Source organism: Zingiber officinale, chromosome 10B (genome assembly GCF_018446385.1).
Source record: "Zingiber officinale cultivar Zhangliang chromosome 10B, Zo_v1.1, whole genome shotgun sequence".
In the NCBI taxonomy this organism is placed as follows: domain Eukaryota; kingdom Viridiplantae; phylum Streptophyta; class Magnoliopsida; order Zingiberales; family Zingiberaceae; genus Zingiber; species Zingiber officinale.
In genome coordinates, this window is record NC_056005.1 from 47,173,958 (window position 1) to 47,197,938 (window position 23,981).

Consider the following 23,981-nt stretch of genomic DNA (forward strand, 5'->3'; position numbering starts at 1 on the left):
TATTATTTTATTAAATCAAGTATTGTTTTTAAAAATATATTTCATAATTTTAATCTGGACTATACTTCTAATCAATTAGATAAAGTATTATAAATGACTTTTACAATTTTATTATTATCTTTTTAATTTTCACATTTTTAGAAAATGATAACCCTGAATTAAATAATAGGGTCGCAGAGGCAATCTTAAAAAAAAAGTTAAAGTGCAATTTGATGTATTAATTAATATAATTTAATAAATAAGTGATATCTTATCACTCTCGGTCCCTGGCCGTGTGTCTTCCTCTTCGTCGGACATTACAAACCCTCAACCTCTGAGAACAAAAGGCCGAAGAGAGGGCGATAAATGACGATTCCCTTCGCCCACACATCCCTTCCAAATCCCCTCAATCTCTATCCTCCAACTCTCAATTCCTCGCCTTCTCTTCGTCTTTTGTTTCCATCTCCACGCCGCTCCGCTCTCACCTCCAAATCCCTCCTATTTCCCTTCTCCCGGTTCCCATTTAACAAAGTTCACACCCTCACAAAGGCCTCATCTTCCACTGTCTCCGAGATCAACGACTTCAGTGACATCCTAGACGACCTTGGCAGAGACGGTGAAGCGGATGACGACCTCGCTGGGTCGCCGTGGGAGGGAGCCGTAGTATACCGCCGGGACGCCTCCGTCTCCCACGTCGAGTACTGCACCACCCTTGAGCGTCTGGGACTCGGGAAGCTCTCCAGTGAAGTGTCCCAGTCACGGGTTGCGGCTATGGGGATCCGGCTTCCGACGAGGAGACCTAAAAATTCCACCTTTGGCGATGAAGGGACGCCTGTGCTTGTCTCGCTCGACATCACCAAAATGAAGCGCCGGCTGAGGCTCGATGGGATCGTGCGGACCGTTATTACGCTCGGCTGCAATAGGTGCAACCTTCTTTCTTATCCCAGAATATATCAATTTGTGCTTTCAGAGCTAATAGAAACAGTATCAAGCAATTGGTTACGATCTATTTGTTATAAATTGGCTGTTACCCTGGATTATTTCTCAGAATATGGTCAGCCCTTTTCTCAATCCATGTATATGAGATAAGTTGAAGAATGCACCATCACCAGTTGTTTCTTCTCTTGGTCAATCTTCGTTCTTGAAACCTACCCTTGTTTGTAAATGAGGCTTTGAAAGGCTCATTCGTCCAGACTGTAAATTAGTTTTCATCCTTGGACTTTATCTTATTGCTATACTAGTTAAACAATTGACTGGAAGGTGCATGAGGTATAGGGAATCAAATAAACGCTAAAAATATTGATGCTTATGAGGGTCGACTCTACCTTATATAAGATCAGGTCTCTTCGCCACGTTCTCCCAGTGCCCCCTTCATTTCTCATGATCGTGGCTGCGTTTCCGGAAATAAATGCCCATTCCCATTTATTTCAGAGCAAACAACAACCACGTTTTCTGCCTTTCTCGTGACACTAACAACCTTATCCATGTCCTCCTAGAATAACGGTCTGTTGCTTAAATTCTTGATAGCTGGGGCCGTTTCAATTTAGTCTGGAGGCCGATGGGAGGCGAGAGGTGGGAGCCGGTGACCGACGGCCGACGGGAGGCGGGAGCCGGCGACCGTCGACCGACGGCCGACGACCAACGGGAGGTGGGAGCTTGGAGCTGGGAGTTTGGATTTGACTACCATTATGACAAGACTCCTTGTTTCTCACAATCGTGACCACATTCCCCAAAATAATGCCCATTATAGCCCATTTATGTTGGAATAAATAGCCACATTTTTTGCCTTTTTCACGATAACGGTAGCCTTATCCATGTTCTCCTAGAATAATGGTTCGTTGCTTAAATTCTTGATAGCTAGGGTTGTTTCAGTTTAGCCCAGAGCCCGGAGCTCAAATCCTGGATCCCAGATCTTGGAGTCGGGAGTCTAGAACCGGGAGTCTGGATTTAATTACTATTATAGCAAAACTTTTGACCTGTTTAGTCATGGGGCCTTGGTTGATTATCCCTGTATCACTAATTTCCTCCTTAAGTCTAGTCGAACGAGGTGAAAGTTCGACTGATTATACTAAAGTGAGATTACAAGATATCTCTTTCATTATTGATTCTTCTGAGGGGCACATCCTTCAACAAGTTCTACTCTTTAATTGCCGTTGCGTCCATTAAACGTGGGATATGCTTTATTAGCATTGATTTTTGAGTTGGGGAGGCACGATTGCCTCCGAGGTTATATCACATTAAAGTGATGTGACCGTTTAGCAGGGAAGATTGACCGCCTATCTCAGCGTAATGATTATTATGAATTGTCATAATCTGTGTTCGATTGTATGGTAGGCGATCCTCTATTGCTCCCCAGATGATCCAGATCCAAGAGTCCTGATTAAACGCCCCATTATATAAATAAGATTGTGAGGGTTATTGTCATTCTATGTAGCCTTGTTTTGCGTGTACACCGATCTTCTTCGTCTTTGCTTCGGGTCCCTTGTGTTTCCGCCCCTAATTAAGTTCCTCACCTCTTCGTTGTTGATCATTCCGGCCTATCTTTGGCCTCCCCTCTTTTTGTCCGCACTAGGACCTTAGTATTGATCTTGTGATGGCTGTAAGGTCCTCCTCTTCATCTACTATTTGATACCGATCGGTAGAATCTAGTTTCAATAATGCCTTGTTAGTTCACATAAGGGCCACCTATGGAATTTCAGCCAACCATGTCCTAATACTCCCCAATGGTAACGACCGTCTTAATCGTCCACCCTAGGATGTGTAACCTTCTTTTGAAGTCATCTGATAAGTGGGCTACGTTTGTCCCCATTCATGCTTTGTTCACCGAAGTATCACAATATTTCCGCATTCCTTTGTCCTAGTTGCGACCCAATTCCTTCCGTATCTTAACTGGAGTAGTTATCTTGTTTCGCCTATATCGAATTCCTTTATTTGCTCAACTACTCCATTGCTTCTTTTATCCCAAGAAAATAGATGATGTAGTATTCTTCTTTCCATCTCGAGTTGGTTATGGCCTCCGTAAAGGCTTTCCCTCATCACATCATGGGTGGAAACCACGGTTCTTTTTCATCCAACCTCTGAACCCTATCAGTCGACACCCCCCTCCGTAAAGGATAATCACCTGGTATGGGGCTATTTTCATGCGTTCGAGCAACTGCAGGATTTGAAGTTAGACAACACTTTCTTGCTGGAGGAGGGGTTGCTTCACATGTTTAGGCTGAGCCTTATGTCCGTTCCCCTTCAATTATCTTTTGGTAAACTCTTTTTTCCTCTTTTCTGAACTTTAATTTATAACTGGAAGCTTATCTTTGTTTCTGTAGCCATCACCATGTTGAAAGCCTTTTAGGGTCAGGTGATGAGGTGGAGGCTCTTGTCTAGGGCCGAAACCCCTGAGGAAGCTGCACTCGTCTCCACGCCAACTTTGGTAGAGGCGACTCCTCAAGTGCCAGTAGGCGTTGAATAGGCACCTCCAAAAGGGGGTTTACTAGCATTAACACCTATCTTGGTAGAGGCGACTCCAACCCCCATAGACATTGAACGGGTACTCTCAGAAGCTTTCGGGAATCCTTTGTGCATAACCAGGAAAAGACGTTGCTCACCGAGGACCGCTCACATACCTTCTCCATCCCTGGTTAGAGACTCCCTCTCCTCTCTTCATTCACAAAATTCTCAAGCGAGAATTGGGTCCCCTAGTGGCCCTTCTTTGTTTCCCCTTTAGTCGCCAGCCCCCTTCATTGAGGCCCGATATCTGGTTGAGGCAACCCTTCACATCCATGAGGTTCTGCCCCTATTGAGGCAGCTGAGGCAACGACCCCAACTTCCTCCCGTTAGCCTCGAGATCTAGGGGCCAGCTCATCGCGACCTCCCCTAGACCAGAGCGGCTCGAAGACTGGAGACACTAGAAGATATCTAGTTGGAATTGATTTTTGCTTGTCTTGTGGCTAGGTGGTGGGTGGATGGTGAAGCAACAGTAGCGGGATTCTCCTCAATCTCTTGAATACTAGTGCCGACCACATATCCTGACTAGTTATTTTCAATCAACGACTTCCAGAGTTGTGGCAAGGTCGCTAGGAAATGTAGGCTCGTATAGAGGAGTTGGAGGCTCAACTGGCTACCTCCAAAAAGCTTCTTTGTTGCAAGGAAGGCTCGTCCGTTTGAAGGAACTGGAGGAGAACTGCACCTCAACATTATCTAAACTCTGTTAGCTTAGAACAGTTACAGCTAATGACAAGGCAGAGAGCATTCAAGCCAAGCATGAGGCCGATTGCGAGTGCAAATTGATTCCTTGAAGCTCAAGTTAAGGAGTCAGAGTCGAGGAAGAAGAGACAACAAAAGGAGATAAGAAAGCTGATAGTCATAGTACCGAAAGAGTAAGCCAAACTTGGGGTGGCCGCAGCGAAGGTCAAAGCTGCCAAGGATGAACTAGAACTTGCCAAAACAACCTTAGCTTTTAGGAGGTGGAGTTAGCGGCTACTCAGGAGGAGGCTAAATCTAACAAAATTTTGATTGAGGATCGACTACGTGAATTGGAATCCGCTTACAACGCGGTAGAGGCTACTCTCTCGGGATGAGAACGAACTTCAGGTGATGTGAGTCCAGAAGAGGCATTGAAGGGAATTGGGAGACCCATGACGAGATCCAAGACTAAGAGAATGAAGCAAGCTTTGGAAGACTTAATAATGGGGCTCAAGGAAAAGGAGGATCAATGCACAATGGAGGCAACAACTAAATGGATCACATTCCTTCAATTTGAAAGTGAAATTGGACCAACATGAGGACCATTTTCATATGCATTTTTGGGGGGATTTTTCTAAAGTGACTTTTGATGTCCTTTGTGGGTTTTTAATGCATTTTTGAGAGTTCCTAAGCTAGTATAATAAATACCATGTATGCATGGTTGCATTAAGCTAGTATTAGGGATTAGTAGTTGCATTAGTGGATAAAAATACCATGCATGCAAGCATGATATTTATTGCATAATTAGTGCATAGTGGATCTTAAGGGATGTTAAATAGGAGAACTCTTGTATGGAAAAGGAAGTAAGTTTGAATGAAAATTTTAGTTTCTCTTTGGTGAGAGTTTCCTTCTAGTTCTTAGGCAAAGAACTAATTCCGATCTTATCAAGGCAACTTGTGGCGATCAAACCCCATGACTTATCACTCACCTTCTCATCTTGCTTGAGTGTGGCGTCAATACCCTTCCCCAAGCTGAATTTCAAGGCGATCCATTTACAAGGTTGCTTATCATTTGGTATCAGAGCTTTGACACCTTGATTTTCAGGTTTGTGTCTTGTTTTCATCTTTGTTCTTGTCCATCTTTGTTGATCTCTCCGTCCCTATCTATCGTAAATTTCTATTCACTATTTGGGTCCTCAACTCAAAAAAAAAAAAAAAAAAAAAAATTTAGAAAAAAAAGAGGAATCATTAGTCATTGGTTTCTGATTAAAAAAAAAAGAGGATTTGTGAATTGAAAGGACTCAATATTCTTTTTTGTGAAATCTGAATTCAAAGATATATTCCTTTTATTGCTCTTGATCATTGTTGAATTTCTCGTTTTATCCGTTTATTTCTCTTGTTCTACTCATATTTCTCTTGTTGGTTTCTTATTCACTTGGTTGTCTACTTGTTGTCTTGAGAAAGATATTGATAAGGTTCTTTCCTTAAGAGCTTATAAAGGAAGCTGAGTGGATAAATTTGAGTGTAACCACGTGAGTAGAGTGGTGAGGTCCGTCTAACATTTCTTTTGTAATTTTCCTTGTCATCTTCTTTTTTTTGCAAGCATGAGTAGGGAAAAATCACCCCATTCCCCTAGGCGAGATCTTAATAGACTTCAAATGGAGGCACTTACTCAACAATTTGAGAGAATGCTTCATAGACAACTTGTAGAAATACATGAAAGGATGAACCGACTTGAAGGAGAAAAAGTTTCCAATCGTGAGGGCAATTCTAATCATGAAGAATCTCGTCAAAGTGACCCATTCTATGATTCACCAAGAGAAAGAAGGAGGCATGAAGGGGGAAGAAGACGTGAAAGAGGAGGTAGAGACCATAGACGAGAAGATGATCTAGGAGGTGTGAAAGTCCATATACCTTCCTTCCAAGGGAGGAATGACCCCAAAACATATCTTGAGTGGGAGATGAAAATAGAGCAAATCTTCTCATGCCACAATTACAATGATGCAAAGAAAGTAAAGGTGGCTGCCCTTGAGTTCACCGATTATGTCTTAATTTGGTGGGATCAATTGCAAAAGGAGAGAAGAAGGTATGGAGAGCATCCTATCAACACTTGGGACGAAATGAAGACTTTGATGAGAAGGAGATTTGTGCCTTCCCACTACCATAGGGAATTGTACAACAAATTGCAAAGACTCACCCAAAGGAGTAGGAGTGTGGATGATTACTACAAGGAGATGGAGGTGGCTTTGATTAGAGCCAATATTGTGGAGGATAGGGAAGCTTCCATGGCTCGGTTTCTCCATGGCCTAAACCGAGATATTGGAGACATTGTGGAGTTATAACATTATGTGGAGTTTGATGACTTAGTGCATCAAGCAATGAAAGTAGAGCAACAATTAAAGAAAAAGGGCGTTATGAAGAAATCATCTTCTCCAAACTACTCTTCAAGTTGGAAGGACAAGCCAAAGAAGGAGGGTTCTTCTTCAAATTCTAAGGAGGCAGCAAGCACTAAGAAGTCTATTCCTACTAGTTCTTCTTCCACTTCTAAGAGTAGGGATATCAAGTGTTTTAGGTATTTGGGAAAATGTCATATTGCATCCGAATGCCCGAATAAGAAGACTATGGTGGTGAGAGATAATGGGAGTATCTCTAGTGAAGAAATTACTTCTCATTCCTCTTCCTCAAGCGATGAGGAAAATGATGGAGTAGCCTATGCACAAGATGGAGATCTCTTGGTGGTTAGGAGATTATTGGGAAGCCAAGCCAAGGAGCATGAGGACCAAAGAGAAAATATTTTTCATACCCGTTGCCTTATTCAAGATAAGACATGCTCTATGATCATTGATGGTGGAAGTTGTACCAATGTGGCAAGCACTAGGTTGGTCACCAAACTCAACCTTAAGACTACACCACATGCAAGACCATATAAACTTCAATGGCTAAGTAATAGTGGTGAATTGGTAGTGAACCAGCATGTGTTGATTAATTTCTCCATTGACAAATATGAAGATCAAGTTCTATGTGATATTGTGTCTATGGAGGCAAGCCACATTCTTCTTGGAAGACCTTGGCAGTTTGATAGGCGAGCTCACCATGATGGATTCTCCAACAGGTTCTCTTTTGTCCACAATTCTTGCAAAGTCACACTTGTACCATTATCACCTAGAGAGGTTTGTGAGGATCAAATAAAAATGAGAGAGAAAAGAGAAAAAGAGGAGCGAGAGCTTAAGAAAAAGAAAGAGTGTGTGAAAAAGAAAATACTTGATTTTGAGGACAAAATTCAAAAGAAAAGAGAGAATGAGGAAAAGAAAGAGAGAAAAATAGAAAATTTGTTTACAAGAGGAAGTGAGGCGAAGAAAGCTTATTTGACAAGGCAACCTATATTTCTTCTTTTGTGCAAGGAAACTTGCATGGAATCTAATACTAACTCCTTGCCTAGTGATGTTGTTGTTATTTTGCAGGATTTTGAGGATGTGTTTCCCAAGAAAGTACCTCAAGGTTTGCCTCCAATGAGGGGGATTGAACGCCAAATAGACCTTATTCCTGGCGCTTCTTTGTCCAATAGGCCAGCTTATAGGAGCAACCCTCGAGAAACAAAGGAGATACAAAATCAAGTGGAGGAGTTATTGCAAAAAGGATGGGTTAGAGAAAGTTTAAGTCCTTGTGCTGTACCCGTAATTTTGGTGCCTAAAAAGGATGGATCATGGAGGATGTGCACCGACTGTAGAGCCATCAACAACATCACAATTCGGTATAGACATCCTATCCCTAGACTTGATGATTTGCTTGATGAATTGTATGGTGCTTGCTTCTTTTCTAAAATTGATTTGAAAAGTGGGTACCATCAAATTAGGATAAGGGAAGGGGATGAATGGAAAATAGCTTTCAAAACCAAATATGGATTGTATGAATGGTTGGTAATGTCTTTTGGGTTAACTAATGCACCAAGTACTTTTATGAGGCTTATGAACCATGTCTTACGAGAATTTCTTGGAAAATTTGTGGTAGTATACTTTGATGATATTTTGGTATATTCCAAGAGTTTTGTTGAGCATATTGCACATCTCCAATCTGTCTTGCATGTCCTTAGAAAGGAAAAACTATATGTTAACTTGGAAAAGTGTTCTTTTTGCACTAATCATATGGTTTTTCTTGTTTTGTCATAAGTTCTAAAGGAGTGTAGGTTGATGAAGGGAAAGTTAAGGCCATTAGAGATTGGCCAACTCCTAAAACTGTGAGTGAGGTTAGGAGCTTCCATGGGTTGGCAAGTTTCTATAGGAGGTTTGTGAAGGATTTCAGCACAGTGGCAACACCCCTAAATGAAATTGTTAAGAAAAACATGGGTTTTAGATGGGGAGAGAATCAAGAAAATGCATTTCAAACACGTAAGGATAAATTCACACATGCACTCATTCTTGCTTTACCTGATTTTTCCAAATCATTTGAAATTGAATGTGATGCATCTCATGTGGGTATTGGGGTTGTTTTACTTCAAGATGGTCATCCCATTGCATATTTTAGTGAGAAACTAAGTGGCGCCACTCTCAACTATTCCACTTATGATATAGAATTGTATGCACTTGTTAGAGCATTGCAAACATGGCAGCATTATCTTTTACCTAAAGAATTTGTCATTTATAGTGATCATAAATCTTTGAAGTATTTGAAAGGGCAAGGGAAGCTCAACAAAAGGCATGCCAAATGGGTCGAATTTCTTGAACAATTTCCTTATGTGATTAAGCATAAGCAAGGAAAGGTAAATGTTGTAGCAGATGCACTTTCAAGAAGGTATAACTTGTTAGTTACACTTGAAACTAAATTGCTTGGCTTTGAACATATTAAGGAATTGTATGTACATGATAATGAGTTTTTCCAATTATATGCTGCGTGTGAAAAGAAATCACAAAATGAGTTTGTTAGGCATGACAACTATTTGTTTAAGAATAACCGACTTTGTGTGCCTAAAGGATCCATGCGTATATTGCTAGTTAGGAAAGCACATGAGGGGGGTTTAATGAGACACTTTGGGTTCAAAAGACCTTAGAAATGCTGCTTGAACATTTTCATTGGCCACACATGAAACATGATGTGTAGAAATTTTGTGCACGGTGCATTGTGTGTAGAAAAGCAAAATCTAAGACATTACCTCATGGACTTTACACGCCTTTGCCTATTCCTAATTTTCCTTGGACTGACTTGTCTATGGATTTTATTTTAGGACTACCACGTACCCAAAAAGGTAAGGACTCCATTTTTGTGGTAGTTGATAGATTCTCTAAGATGACACACTTCATACCTTGCCACAAAGTGGATGATGCAACTCATGTGGCAGATTTGTTTTTCAAAGAGGTGATAAGACTTCATGTCATGCCTAGGAGCATTGTTTCAGATCGTGACACCAAATTTTTAAGCCATTTTTGGAGGACCTTATGGAACAAGCTGGGAACAAAGCTTCTTTTCTCCACCACATGCCACCCACAAACTGACGGCCAGACTGAGGTGGTAAATAGGACACTTTCTACTCTTCTTAGAGCAATTATTAAGAAGAACATTAAATCTTTGGAAGAATGTTTACCTCATGTTGAATTTGCTTATAATAGGGCAGTCCATTCTACTACTCAATTTTCTCCTTTTGAGATTGTTTATGGGTTCAATCCACTAACACCTCTTGATTTGCTTTCTTTACCTAACACTTCTTCTTTAGTTCACAAGGATGACAAAATAAAGGGAGAATATGTGAAGAAGCTTCATGAGCAAGTTAAAACTCAAATTGAGAAGAAAATAGAGAAATATGCAAATCGAGCCAACAAAGGGAGGAAAAGAGTTGTCCTTGAACCCGGTGATTGAGTGTGGGTTCATATGAGGAAGGAACGGTTTCCTACCCAAAGAAAATCAAAGCTTCAACCAAGAGGAGATGGACCATTCCAAGTGTTGGAAAGAATTAATGACAATGCTTACAAAATTGATTTGCCCGGTGAGTATGGTGTTAGTGCAACATTTAATGTGGCTGATTTGAGTCCTTTTGATGTAGGTGATGATCACCTAAATTCGAGGACGAATTCACCTAAAGAAGGAGGGAATGATGTGAGCCCAGAAGAGGCATTGAAGGGAATTGGGGGACCCATGACGAGATCTAAGACTAAAAGAATGAAGCAAGCTTTGGAAGACTTAATAATGGGGCTCAAGGAAAAGAAGGATCAATGCACAATGGAGGCAACAACTAAATGGATCACATTCCTTCAATTTGAAAGTGAAATTGGACCAACATGAGGATCATTTTCGTATGCATTTTTGGGGGGATTTTTCTAAATGACTTTTGATATCCTTTGTGGAGTTTTAATGTATTTTTGAGAGTTCCTAAGCTAGTATAATAAATACCATGCATGCATGGTTGCATTAAGCTAGTATTAGGGATTAGTAGTTGCATTAGTGGATAATAAATACCATGCATGCAAGCATGATATTTATTGCATAATTAGTGCATAGTGGATCTTAAGGGATGTTAAATAGGAGAACTCTTGTATGGAAAAGGAAGTAAGTTTGAATGAAAATTTTAGTTTCTCTTTGGTGAGAGCTTCCTTCTAGTTCTTAGGCAAAGAACTAATTCTGATCTTATCAAGACAACTTGTGGCGATCAAACCCCATGACTTATCACTCACCTTCTCATCTTGCTTGAGTGTGGCGTCAATACCCTTCCCCAAGCTGAATTTCAAGGCTATCCATTTACAAAGTTGCTTATCATTAGGTGACCTTGGAGTTTGCACGGCAAGAAGCGAAATTTGCCCAAGTGTTAGATGAGGCACGATTATATGAGCTAGAGACTACCTGCTCCGAAGCTGGGATAAAATAGACAGAGTTCGAAACCTTGAAAGTCTCCAATGTTAAACTGCAAGCCACCTTCGAGGCCTAGAGGGATTAGTTTGTAGGTTTGACGGTCGAGTTCCAAGAGTATCGTGCTAGTGAAAACGAGTGCTAGTCCGTTAAGAAAAAGGAATTCCTTAAATCCGAGGAATTCTATGCTATGGTCAACACTCGTTTGGCCTGAATGGTGCGGTATGGCGTGCACGGGGCCTTGAAGCAGCTACAACAGTGGCCACCTGCCCTCCGACAAACCTTTGCCAAATGCCCAGCTATCTAAAATTTCAGATATAATCCTGAAGAGCACGTGGCAGATTTTATCCTGAATTTTCCTTTTTTTTATTCCTTTTTTGTGTATATCCCTTTTGTACTGGACCTCAATGTGCATAATGAACTTTTGGTTTCCCGATTTTCAAGGTTCTAAAATTCGCTAGGCGCTAGTCGGGCGGCAGACCAGTGCCTAGCGCCTAGGCCGCCTAGGCGGGGACTAGGCGCCGGTAGGCGGATTCCTCGGTATCCCTTGTTTCATGTGGACTGTGGACAACGTTATATGTAAATCTAAATATTGTCTTAAACAATTTCATAGCAATGAAGATCTAACTATGTATGCTGAAATAAATACATACTTTCCGATACCAAAAAATGAACATGCAGTAAGTTATCATAATCATATACTAAATAGTAGAACATTGGAAAATAGTAGCAATAGTTCAATTCAAGATTACAATGCATTGTGAACTAGTAACCACTAAGCAAAATATAATTGTTAAATAACATAAATCATGTCTTAACAAAATGAGTTCAAAATTGGGAAAACTAATAATATCTCTACTCATATTTATTCTGCTTCTTCTTCTCCATAATTTTCAATAACTTGTTCTTCATCGGGCACAAACTCAATATCATTATTGTGATCCTCGTCTTCTTCTTCGGATTCAAAATCATCTTCATGGAGTTCTCTCACTCTGGAGCTTCTTCGGGGTTGTAGATTTTCATCTGCTCCACTTGCTTCATCAACCATTTGCCAAGTGAGCCCGGAACCTAGTTCAACTTCATCATCTTCCCACCATCCACAATCCAACCTTGTGCATTTGAAGCATCTTTTGCAAGAAGGACATCAACATTTCTTTCTTTTTCTCTTTTTTGTTTGTTCAACAATCTAGCATTAAATTGGACAAATACTAGATTGTTCAACCTGTTGGCATCCAACCTATTTCTTTTCTTTGTGTGAATCTAAAAAAAATAGAGAAAGTAAATACTATAGTCAGTACCTGAATATAAAGTATAGACGTTAAAAATTATAACTAATTTAATTAAAGAGTAGACTGAAAGTTTAAAACTTACTCCTTCAAATGTACTCCAATTTCTTTCACACCCCGATGAACTTGTAGTTAATGAAAGTATCCTCAATGCCACCCTTAGCAAGTTAGGTGTGTGAGCACCGTATGTACTCCACCATGCACATGGATCAAATGTATTATCATTTTTTTCACATGCTTTTTCTGCCAATGTTTTTCCAAATAATCCAGTCTTATTTCTATACTTTGGAAATTCCTTGTTAATAATTGTATCTTGTAAATCTAACTCATTGGCATGCAAAGTTTCCATGCATTCAAAAATCCCCATCGCGACCTCCTCATAAAGAGCAATCGAACTATCTTTATAGTAAAAATAAGGATTCAACAAAAATGCAGTGGTATGCAATGATGTATCAAGTCTATCCTTCATTTTTGACTCAATAATGACTATGATAGGCTGATAATTTGATTCCACGTTATTCAGAGCTACCTTGATATCTTCTTTAGCTTGAAGAAGCTCCCCATATAGAAACCTCATCGATGACTTTCTATCTCCATCTACCAATCGAAGAACTCTTACCAAAGGAGCAAATATTTTCAAACAAAGTGTTACACCATTCCAAAAACTCATGCTCATCACTGTAGAGTAAGCCATTTTTCCTTTGTTTGTTTTTGACCATTTACATTTCTCCCACATATCACTTGTAAACATGGCCCTTAAACTATTTTTTTCAATCAAACTTTGGAATGTGAGGAAATTTGATGCAAACCTGGTAACTCCTGGTCGAACTACGTCTCTCTTCTTCGTGAAACTTCTCATCAATGATAAAGTCTTATGGTGAGCATAGATGAAAATGGTAAAAGCCTTAGCTTGCTCAATCACCTTTTTATATCGTGGAAGTTTGCCAATACTTTCAAGCATGAGATTAATAGTGTGAGTTGCACATGAACTCCAAAAGATCCCGGGTCGTTTTTCTCTCATCAATTTAGCTGCAGCCATATTGTTGGTGGCATTGTCTGTAACAATCTGAACAATATTCTGAGCTCCTACTTGTTCAACACATTTGTCAACATACTTAAAAATAAGTTCAGCTGTATGTGTCTCCTCTGAAGACTCCTTAGACTCTAAAAATGTAGTACCCTCCTTGCAATTAACACACAAATTTAAGATGCTTCTTCTTTTTCTATCACTCCATGCATCTGTCATGATCGAGCATCCATTCTTTGCCCATTCTTCTTCATGTTTCTTCAGCAATTGTTTTGTTCTTTCAACTTTGACTTTCAATAGTGGCTCCATAAGTTGATATTGAGTTGGAGGCTTGAATCCTGGTCCAAATTGACCCACTGCCTCCATTAGTTGCTTGAAGCTATCATTATCAACAGCATTGAATGAGATTCCATTTTCATAAACCCATCTCCCAACATATTGTTGAACTTGTTGAGTTCTCTCTTTGAAAAGAGTCTCATTTATATTTTTTTGCCGAAGTACTTTACTTCCACTGGAGCCTGCATTTTCTGGAGCAATTGCCGATGCATATCTATCCATGGGGCCAAGTGGAAGAGGTTTTTTAACTCCATCCATCCCTTCAATTTCAAGACCTTCTTCTTCATCTACGGAAATAGCCACCTCTGCTCTACAACTTTGTTCTTCCATTATTTTGTTCTTCTTTCTGTTCCTCCCTTCTAAAATAGCCTGTTTGCACTTATTTTTGTCTTCTTGAGATGCTTTTCGACAACCAGATACATTTCCAGGTATATTTCCAATGTGCTCCTTTATCCTATACACTCCTCCTGACATTGCTTTTCCACATAACTTACATTTAATTTTGTCGAGGTTCTTAGGATCAATCAATATCCCAAACTCCCATCCGATGTCATTTGACTTTCTTCTAAGAATCCTGGATTCGGGTTGAGTGACAGATGCTGTCGAAGATGGATTGCTTGCCATTGATAACAGTCTAACAGATAATCTGAAAAAATAATATATAACAAGACATAATCACATAACATATTAACATGATAATAAAATTTAATTATACCATACAGACATACAATACAAAATATTTCAATAACATTAAGTCATTAACAAGTCTGAGAATATTTTTTTATATATCTTAATCTAATTAATAAAATTTATTCGATATTTGTTTAAATAAATTAAATTTTAAATATATTTTTTATATTTTTAAATCTGTTTTATACTTTTATAAATTAATAATATTTATTGGAATCTTTTAAATTTTAATTTATTTTTCATATTTTTAAATAAATTAATTAGAATTTTAAAACTGATTTATATAAATTAATAATATTTATTAGAATTTTTAAAATTTTAATGTATTTTTCATATTTTTAAAACTGATTTATATAAATTAATAATATTTATTAGAATTTTTAAAATTTTAATATAATTTTAATATTTATAAATCCGATTAATATAAATTAATAATATATAAAATTTATAAATATGATTTATATAAAACATAAATTAATAATATGTATTATATTTATTAAATTTAAAATATTTTTTATATTTTTTATTTTTTAAATCTGATAAATGATAATATTTATTATAATTTTTAAATCTGTTAATATATAAATTAATATTTAATATTATTTATTTAAAAAAATTAAGTATATTATTTATATATTTAAATCTGATTATATAAGTTATAAAATTAATAATGGAATCTTAATTATATATATAATTTTATATATTCAAAATTCTTTTATAAAAATTAATACAATTTATTATAAAAAAAAAAATTTAAAATATATTTAATTGGGATGATATTTTTATTAGGTTTTACGAACCAACCTATTATTGAATTTGAAATTATCCCCGTTAGGAATTGTTTTAATTTAATAAATCTAAAAAAAAGAAAAAACAAAAACAAAAAACGCCGTCTCCCTCTCGCGACTCGCACGACGGCGCGGACGCCACCGGCCGCCACCGGCGCCTCGCGGGAGACCTCCGACGCCGCCGGAAGCTCCGCCGGACGTGTCCGGCGAAGTCCGACATTGCTTCCAGCGGCGCCGGAAGCGTCGCGGAAAGCTTCCAGTGCCGCTGGAAGCTTCACGAGATGCTACCGGACGCGTCCTACGACGCTTCCGGCGGCTGCGGACGCGTCCGGCGTCGCCGGAGACTGCGCGACGACAGTTAACAACCTAACGAAAAAACTTACCGGAGCCCGGAGCGACGAACCCTTGGAAGCGGCGCACCGCGAAACAGCGACGATGACGACGCAGCGACGATGAGGACGAAACAACAAATTTGGAAGACGAAGCGGCGCACGGCGAAGATGTAAACAGCAAATTTGGAACAAAATATTAAACATTTAAAACCTAAATAACTCGGTCGAGGCCCGCCGAGGCCCGATGAGTTCCGCCGAGGCCCGCTGCGGACCGCCTAGGGCCGCCGAGAGCCGCCTAGGTGGCCCAGCCGCCTAGGGCACCCGCGTTGGAGGTTTCTGGCGCGGCAGCATGCCGCGCAGCGCCTAGGCGGCCGCCTAACCCGAGATTTCGAACACTGCTTTATGGAGGATCACCAGGCCACATAATCTTATGAAGCCTTTCCAAAGCGCTTGAGATGAAGGCAGGTTAGAATGACAGTGACGCTCAAGTAAGATTTTGGGGAGGGAGAAGCATCACAGAAATTAGGATTTGATGCGTTATCTGCACGTATCTTGGCTTATAAGGGTCAACTACCTTATATAGGATTGGGTCTCTCTGCTACGTTCTCGCAATGCCCCCCGTTTCTCACTATCGTGACCATGTTTTCTGAAATAAATGCCCATTACAACCCATTTATGTCGGACTAAATAACCACATTTTTCGTTTTTCTCATGATAATGGTAGCCTTATCCATGTCCTCCAAGAATAAAGGGTCGCTGCTTAAATTCTTGATAGCTTGGGTTGTTTCAGTTTAGTCTGGAGCCTGGAGTTGAGAGCCGAGAGCCGGGAGCCGGGAGCCGGGAGCCAGGAGTGTAGATTTGACTACTATCATGGCAAGACTTTTGACCTTTTTAGCCACGTGACCTTCGTTGATTACCCCATATCAAATATTATTAGTGATATAGTGTTTTATAAACCTCAATGAAGGGATAAATTTTATGTAGCCAACCTATCACGCAGTAACTGACAATGTGATTCATTCATGACCATCTTCCTTTTATGTTACTTGTCAATCAATAAGATGCTAACATAATAATTTTGTGTGCTATTGTAGTTTTCAACTTGCTTATCTTTTCCTTTTTGGTTTAGGATTTGCTCATATTATCCTTGTGTAGGTGCAGCGGAGGCCGGTAAGAGGGGGGGGGGGGGGGGGAATTGCTGCAAACAAAAATTAACTATACCCTCCTCGGATTTCAACTCAGAAAAGCAATAGTAAAATTAAAACAAGCAAGGAAATAGAAATTAAGTAGTAGACAGGATTTAACCTGGTTACAACCAAGGAGGTTGTTAATCCAGAGCAGTAGAAAAAACTCAGTAGAAAAATCTCTTTTGCTGAAGGCGGAGAAGCCTTTTACACTTTGGAAACTTAGAACTATTGCTAGGAAAGAGTACACAGTTGATTGCTTGAGTTGTTGTGACTTTCCTAGCTCCAGGGGCCTTTATATAAGTCCTGGAAATCTTATCCCGAGAGTCCAAGGCGCCTCCAACAAGGTTTAAGGCGCCTCATTTTCGGCCATGGATAAAACTTTATCCATAGTAACCAAACCGACCGCTCGGCGCCAAACAGCCTTCGGCGCCTTCAACGTCAAGGCGCTGAATATGTTTAAGCGCCTTCAATCATTTAAGGCGCCTTGAGGTTCTTGCTACGATAATTTCGCCATGAATTTCAGCCTCTTTTGACTCATTTTCTTCTTTGCTTCAAGCTTCGTTCTTTTGGGTGATTGCGGCCAACCGGAATAGGGCTCACCCGAACCCAATTCCCAGCCTTCTCCTCGAGCAGCCTTCCGTTCCGGCTTAACGTCCCTCGAACGCCGCGCACGCTCTTCACGCCCACCGGAGTACTCTTCTGCTGCTCTCTCGTCCTTTGGACACACTGAGCCCGTCGGCTCCCTTCCCGTGCCGTCCTTCTCGCTAGCTGCGTCTTTCGCTCGACTTCCTGCGCTCCTAAGCTCCTACACACTCAGACACATGGATCAAACACAAAGCAGGACCTAACCAACTTGGTTGATCACATCAAAACTACCACGGGGTCCAACAATCTCCTCCTTTTTGATATGCATCAACCCAAGTTCAAGTTAGGGTGAAAATAGACATAAATAGTAATTTTAAAAGAAATTACTAAACTAACATAATTAAGCATAAATTTGCAATAAATAAAATTGCAACACACTTTAGTGAAAAATTTAATTTTATGAAAATAAAAAATTTAATTTTCTAATTTTCCTAACTCCCCTTAAACTTGTACCTTTTTCTCCCCCTTTGATCACAGCAAAAATGGGGTACAAATAACAGAATATTAAACAAATTATTAAGGTAAAAGAAATTCTGAGCAATAATGAATTTTATAAACAATTTCTAAGTTAAATTGAATTTTCAGAAAAATTTTCGAAGCAAAAAAAAATTTCTTAGTTAAACTGAATTTTCTAAAATTCTAAGTAAACTAAATTTTTGAATGTTCCAAAAAAAAAATTTCTAAGTCAAATGAAGTTTAGAATTTCTCTAGTAAAAAAAATTTTCTAACTAAAATGAAAAAGAAATTTTTAAGTTAGAATTTTCAAGAAGAATTTCTAAGTAAAAGAAATTTTTGTTTATTTAAAAAAAATGTTTGGTATTATTTAATTCTTGATTTTAATGCTTTTTCAGAAAGTTAATTAAACATTTTATTTCAATATTTCAGCTTCTAGGTCGTGGCGAGGCACTAGGCCTTCTTAGTTATTGGAGCAACAACCACTTCCTTATACAAAGCTTCCATAAAGAATTTCAATGTTTAATTTTCTCACTTTAAAGCTTTTAACTTAAAAGAAATTAATTTAGCACAGATTTTGGAACCCAATAGAGGTTCCTTCCTACTGGATTAATCAGATATTTAGGGGGCACATAAATTTTGGGCACTTTTCTAAGTTGACCCTGATGGTTTCTAATGTACCAGTTCAATTTTCCATAAGTTCTTAATTTTGAGTTTGGAAATTTATTTAAGCATGCATCATGTTTCAAACTTTCAATTTCATTTTTCAACTTTGCATTTTCTAATTTTAAATGCTCATTTTCTTTTTCTAATTGATCTAACTCTTTAGAAAGTGCTTTAATAAAGTGAAAAGACTGAGTTGGGGTTAGATTGCGTACCTTACTTACCTGACTCGGTGACGCTCCCCCTTCACTGCAGCTTTCCTCTTCTGATGAACCTCCCTCTTCATCCATGCTCATCTCTGAGCTTGAGTCTTCTTCCGGTTGATGGTTCGCCATTGGCGCTAATCCCGAGAATTCTTCGATGTCCGACTCAGAGGATGACGAATCTGACCAAGTAGCCTTCAGGTTCTTGTGCTTGGAGGGTTCTGGTTTCTTGTATTTTGACTTTTCCTTTTCTTTCTCCTTTCTCTTTAGTTTTGGGCAGTCATCTTTGATGTGCCCCTCTTCGTTGCAGTTGTAGCAACGAACCGTCCTCTTCTTTCGATGATGCCTCTGCGATTTAAATTTGTTAGTACTGAAAAACTTATTGAAGCGTCTTACCAGTAGTGCTGCTTCGGATTCGTCGACTGAGGCTTCAGAGCCAGAACCGTTTACTTTTGCCTTTAGGGCTGTGTTCTGACTAGTCTTCTCTACTCCATTGGACTCTGAAACTCGAGATTCGTGAAGTTCAAAAGTGGAAAACAATTGTTCTAAAGTACTTACCTCAAGGTCCTTAGAGATGTAGTACGCATCTACTAAGGAGGCCCACTCTGGAGTTCTGGGGAAGGCGTTGAGCGCGTACCGGATAGAGTCCCGGTTTGTTACCTCTTCTCCAAGATTAGTTAGTTGTGTGATCATCTCTTTGATCCTTGCTTGGAGCTGCGCTACCTTCTCGCCTTGGTTTATCCGAAGGTTCGTCAACTGGTTCCGGATGATGTCGCGCCTTGCTAGCTTCGCTTTGGAGGTGCCTTCGTGGAGCTCCAGGAATTTTTCCCAGAGATCTTTTGCAGAGTCGTAACTTCCGATCCGATTTACCTCCTGAGGCGGCAAAACGCTGAGTAGATGGAACTTAGCTTTCCCGTTGGCGACGAAGTCTGCTTGTTCCTTTTTCGTCCAGGTATTTTCCTCCTTATCTTTCGGAACTGCATAGTCATATTTCATTATTAAAAAAATGTCAAATTCAGTTTTAAAAAATACCTCCATTTTGCGCTTCCATGTGGCGAAGTCTCCGTCGAACTTTGGGGGATGTATATTTGCTCTGGCCATCGTCTTGATCATAGTGCTTCAGTTGGCGGTTAGTCCTTCTGAGGCGATCAGACTCTGATACCAATTGTAGGTGCAGCGGAGGCCGGCAAGAGGGGGGGTGAATTGCTGCTGTAAACAAAAATTAACTATACCCTCCTCGGATTTCAACTCAGAAAACAATAGTAAAATTAAAACAAACAAGGAAATAGAAATTAAGTAGTAGACAGGATTTAACCTGGTTACAACCAAGGAGGTTGTTAATCCAGAGTAGTAGAAAAAGCTCAGTAGAAAAATCTCCTCTGCTGAAGGCGGAGAAGCCTTTTACACTTTGGAAACTTAGAACTATTGCTAGGAAAGAGTACACAGTTGATTGCTTGAGTTGTTGTGACTTTCCTAGCTCCAAGGGCCTTTCTATAGGTTCTGGAAATCTTATCCCGAGAGTCCAAGGCGCCTCCAACAAGGTTCAAGGCGCCTCCAGCTCGGTCAGCAGATAAAACTTTATCTGCAGCGCAAACGGTCAAACTGACTTGGCTCAAGGCGCCTTAAACAAGCCTTTCAAGGCGCCTTCAATGTTGAAGGCGCCTTGAATATGTTTAAGGCCCCTTCAATATGTTTAAGGCGCCTTTAAGGTTCCTGCTACAGTAATTTCAGCCTCTTTTGACTCATTTTCTTCTTCGCTTTGGCTTCCGAAGCTCCGTTCTTTTGGGTGATTGCGGCCAATCGGAATAGGGCTCACCCGAACCTAATTCCCGACCTTCTCCTCGAGCAGCCTTCCGTCCCGGCTTAACGTCCCTCGAACGCCGCGCATGCTTTTCACGCCCACTGGAGTACTCTTCCGCAGCTCTCTCGTCCTTCGGACGCACCGAGCCCGTCGGCTCCCTTCCCGTGCCGTCTTTCTCGCTAGCTGCGTCTTTCGCTCGACTTCCTGCGCTCCTAAGCTCCTATACACTCAGACACAGGGATCAAACACAAAGCAGGACCTAACCAACTTGGTTGATCACATCAAAATTACCACGGGGTCCAACACATTACTCTTTTGTTTCTTTTTCTTTTTCATTTGACCGTTAAGTGGTTTGCTTTTATTGCTCTGTCATTGTTTAGAATTTTATCCACCCCATTATTTACTATAATTAGACATCATTAAATGCAATTTATATCCTTAGTAGGTTTAACTATAATTAGGCATGTAAAATGTCTTTTTCACTAATTCAAAAAAATAAACCAGGGAGGAATTAAGATGGATGGACAAAAGTTCTTGCAAATAATAGTTTTTATACTTGGATATTTTATTCAAGAAAGAACATTGACGAATGATGAGGGCAATGATTTTATTAATAGCACAAAGATTGGTCAATTGAAATGAAGAGAGCCTTTGTAGCTTTGTAGGCTTGTGTGCCCCACTTAGGCTAAAATCAATTTGTTTTCTTTTTATACATATATGGTACAGACATTCATAATTGATGAGTCAGTTAGAAAACAATATGCAATATGCAATGAAAGTTTGTGTAACCGAGTTGAAAATGCTAACATGGACTTATCAAGTCATACAAAAAGATAAAACAAAATCCTTATTTATGAGGGCAACAAGGATAAAATGAGAGATACTAAAGATAGTGTAGGGACATGTTGAAGCGGATCAATGGGTTTTGCAGTTAGACAAGTTGAATCAATTCGAGTTAAAGATGTGAGGGGTAGAAGACACTAAAGAAACTTAAAGTTATCATAACTAAAAGTGGTTCAAGGGTATGGTTGTAAATTTTGTTTGTCCTATTTGGTGAAGTTGCTGGCAATAAAACACCAACCGAAATCTCAACACTAATTCAGAGGTGAACAATTAAGCCCCAACAATTGCCAAACTCGTAAGCAAGCCAGAAGATGACCTTTGGCAGGTTGCAATAACCAACAATGAAGTTTCTCTAACAAACTGGCAGAACCCTAAGTGGTAATGAAGAGGAAATTTCTTAGTCTTGGGTAAATCTTCCATTTCCTTTATTGTTTTTATTCTTCCTCGTCATCTTCTGTTGTTGAGCTCTACCAACACGTTGTAATCCAATGGACACCAAAGACGTACCATTCTGTCAAGCCATTGAAACTGAGTCCTGCACTAGCACATGTATTTTAAACTTTGTTTAAGAGATATGGATATTACTAATGATATAGTTTTGTATAGAGATAAATGGATGGATAAGCTCCATAAGCTCCATGTAACTGAACCCAAACAACTGGGATTAATATGATTTCTTGTATCTTATATCTTGTATCTCTGGCTGCTGTCATTTTGGGATTGCAGAATAACTTATGTTTCTTTGAAGATCACTAACATGCTAATTGTGAATTAATAACAAAGTATAACCATCTTTAACCTATGTAAATATAGGGTTCTATTGAACATAGTGTTTCCAATCACCCCATGATCTAATCATTGGCTACAATATCTGTCGAAGATTAAGAATAATATGCCAGAATTATCAAGCACATCAGGTCAAGAAACTCAAAATTTAGTGTCTTTACATGGTAGTAAAAATATTACAAATGTAAAGTTTCTCTAATCCTGTTCACTATTAATGTGCAAAGGACTTCAAGAAGAGTATTTTTTTTTATACTTGTGATATTTCAACTTCTTACATTTTATATGGCTTTTAACTGTTTGACATGATTTATAACTAATCCAGCATGTTTTTGTGCAACAGCTAATTTATTTTGTCTAATGGTTCCATCATCCTCCAAACACTATATTGCATCCTAGAGACCTTTCTATTGAGTCCATTTGTCAGTTCATTATGTTTGCAAGGCCAAAAGAAAGATTTCCATCCATTGTCAATAAGCCTTCATTTAGTTTTCTACACTGATTTATTTGAAGCCTTCTAACAATTCATATCTTCAGAATATTACCATCTGGAAGACTATTCTATGATTCAAAAAGATGAGTACTTATCTTAACGCTCTTGTTTACAACAGGTTGCTATTTTGTTGTTTTGTTGCACTAGTGTATTTTGAATTGTTCATTATTGGTTATGCTTGTTTCTTTCTTTTGTTTTCAACTATGATTAAAATCTAGTTATTATGGCCATTTATCTATTCTTGTTTTTGCAGGTGCGCTGAACCTGCAGCAGAATGTGTTTTCTCAAACTTGAATCTTCTACTGACCGAGGATCCATTGGAAGAACCTGATGTAATAGATATGGGGACCACATTTGGAGAAGACAGACACAAAGGCTCTTTTGAAAGAGGTAAAGAAGATAATGATGAGGAGATAGACTTGGATGACCAACTTTATTTTCCAGCTCAAGAAAAGGAAATTGACATCTCGAAGCACATTCGAGACATTATCCACATAGAGATCTCTTTAAATGGGTTGTGCGATACAAATTGCAAAGGAGTTTGCCTGAGGTGTGGCACAAATCTCAACAGAAGCTGTTGCAACTGCACTAAAGATACTGTTAAGGGAGTACCCAAAGAGTATGGTCCACTCAAGAATTTAAGGAAGCAAATGCAGAAAACATGAGTGCATTATGCTGGTTTAACTTAATAGATGTCTGTTTATTATTGATCTATTCAGGTTGCTGGCCGTGTTTAGAACTGGACTGGATTGGATGACTCGATGAATTAATCACACCGGAAGCTGATCCGATCTGGTTGAATCAAGCTTTCTGTTAGTTCAACTGTAAAAACTGCATTTGGAGGGGTTGACCACTTCAAGTTCGATATGGATTTGATAACATTACCGTCTGGCTGCAGATGATTGAAACGAGCTAAACATATAGCCTGTGTAGTATGGAGTTTAATATTAGGGGTGAGCAGTCAATCCGTCAAATCGACCAACCCGTTTATACCGAATCGAATCGAAAAAAAAAATCCGCTGGATATAGGGTTGGATGTAGGGTCTTGATATTACATTATCTGATCTAGTAGGGTCAGATAATTTTTTTATCTCAATAATCGAACTAATCCGATTTACAATCATCCCTACTTGTAATAACTAATGTCGATAAGTTACTATACGTTATAGTAGTTACTGTCGATAAATTGTTACACGTAGCAACTACTGATGATTAACTGTTATAACGTGTAATGAATAATGTCTATTATCATTTTAAAATATTTTATTTTGTTTTTGTTGTTTTATATTTATATTTTATATTCTATTGGATATAGGGTCGGATATTCAAATAACTGACATATCTAATATATAATAATCGATAGATATATGACCGGATATAGGTTCTGATATTATATTATCTGATCTAGTAAGGTCGGATAATTTTTTATCCTAATTATCTAACCAACTCGATCCACGATTATCCTT

The 23,981-nt window shown here is 39.1% G+C and overlaps 1 protein-coding gene across 1 annotated transcript; it reads left to right on the forward strand.

The window, feature by feature from the left end:
* Positions 1-267: 267 nt before the first annotated feature.
* LOC122029823 (large ribosomal RNA subunit accumulation protein YCED homolog 1, chloroplastic-like) lies at positions 268-23,394 on the forward strand. The gene is made up of 2 exons (XM_042588953.1): positions 268-902; positions 22,769-23,394. Exons 1-2 carry the CDS (start codon positions 346-348, stop codon positions 23,178-23,180), a joined length of 969 nt encoding a protein of 322 aa, XP_042444887.1. The 5' UTR covers positions 268-345; the 3' UTR covers positions 23,181-23,394.
* Positions 23,395-23,981: the final 587 nt, after the last annotated feature.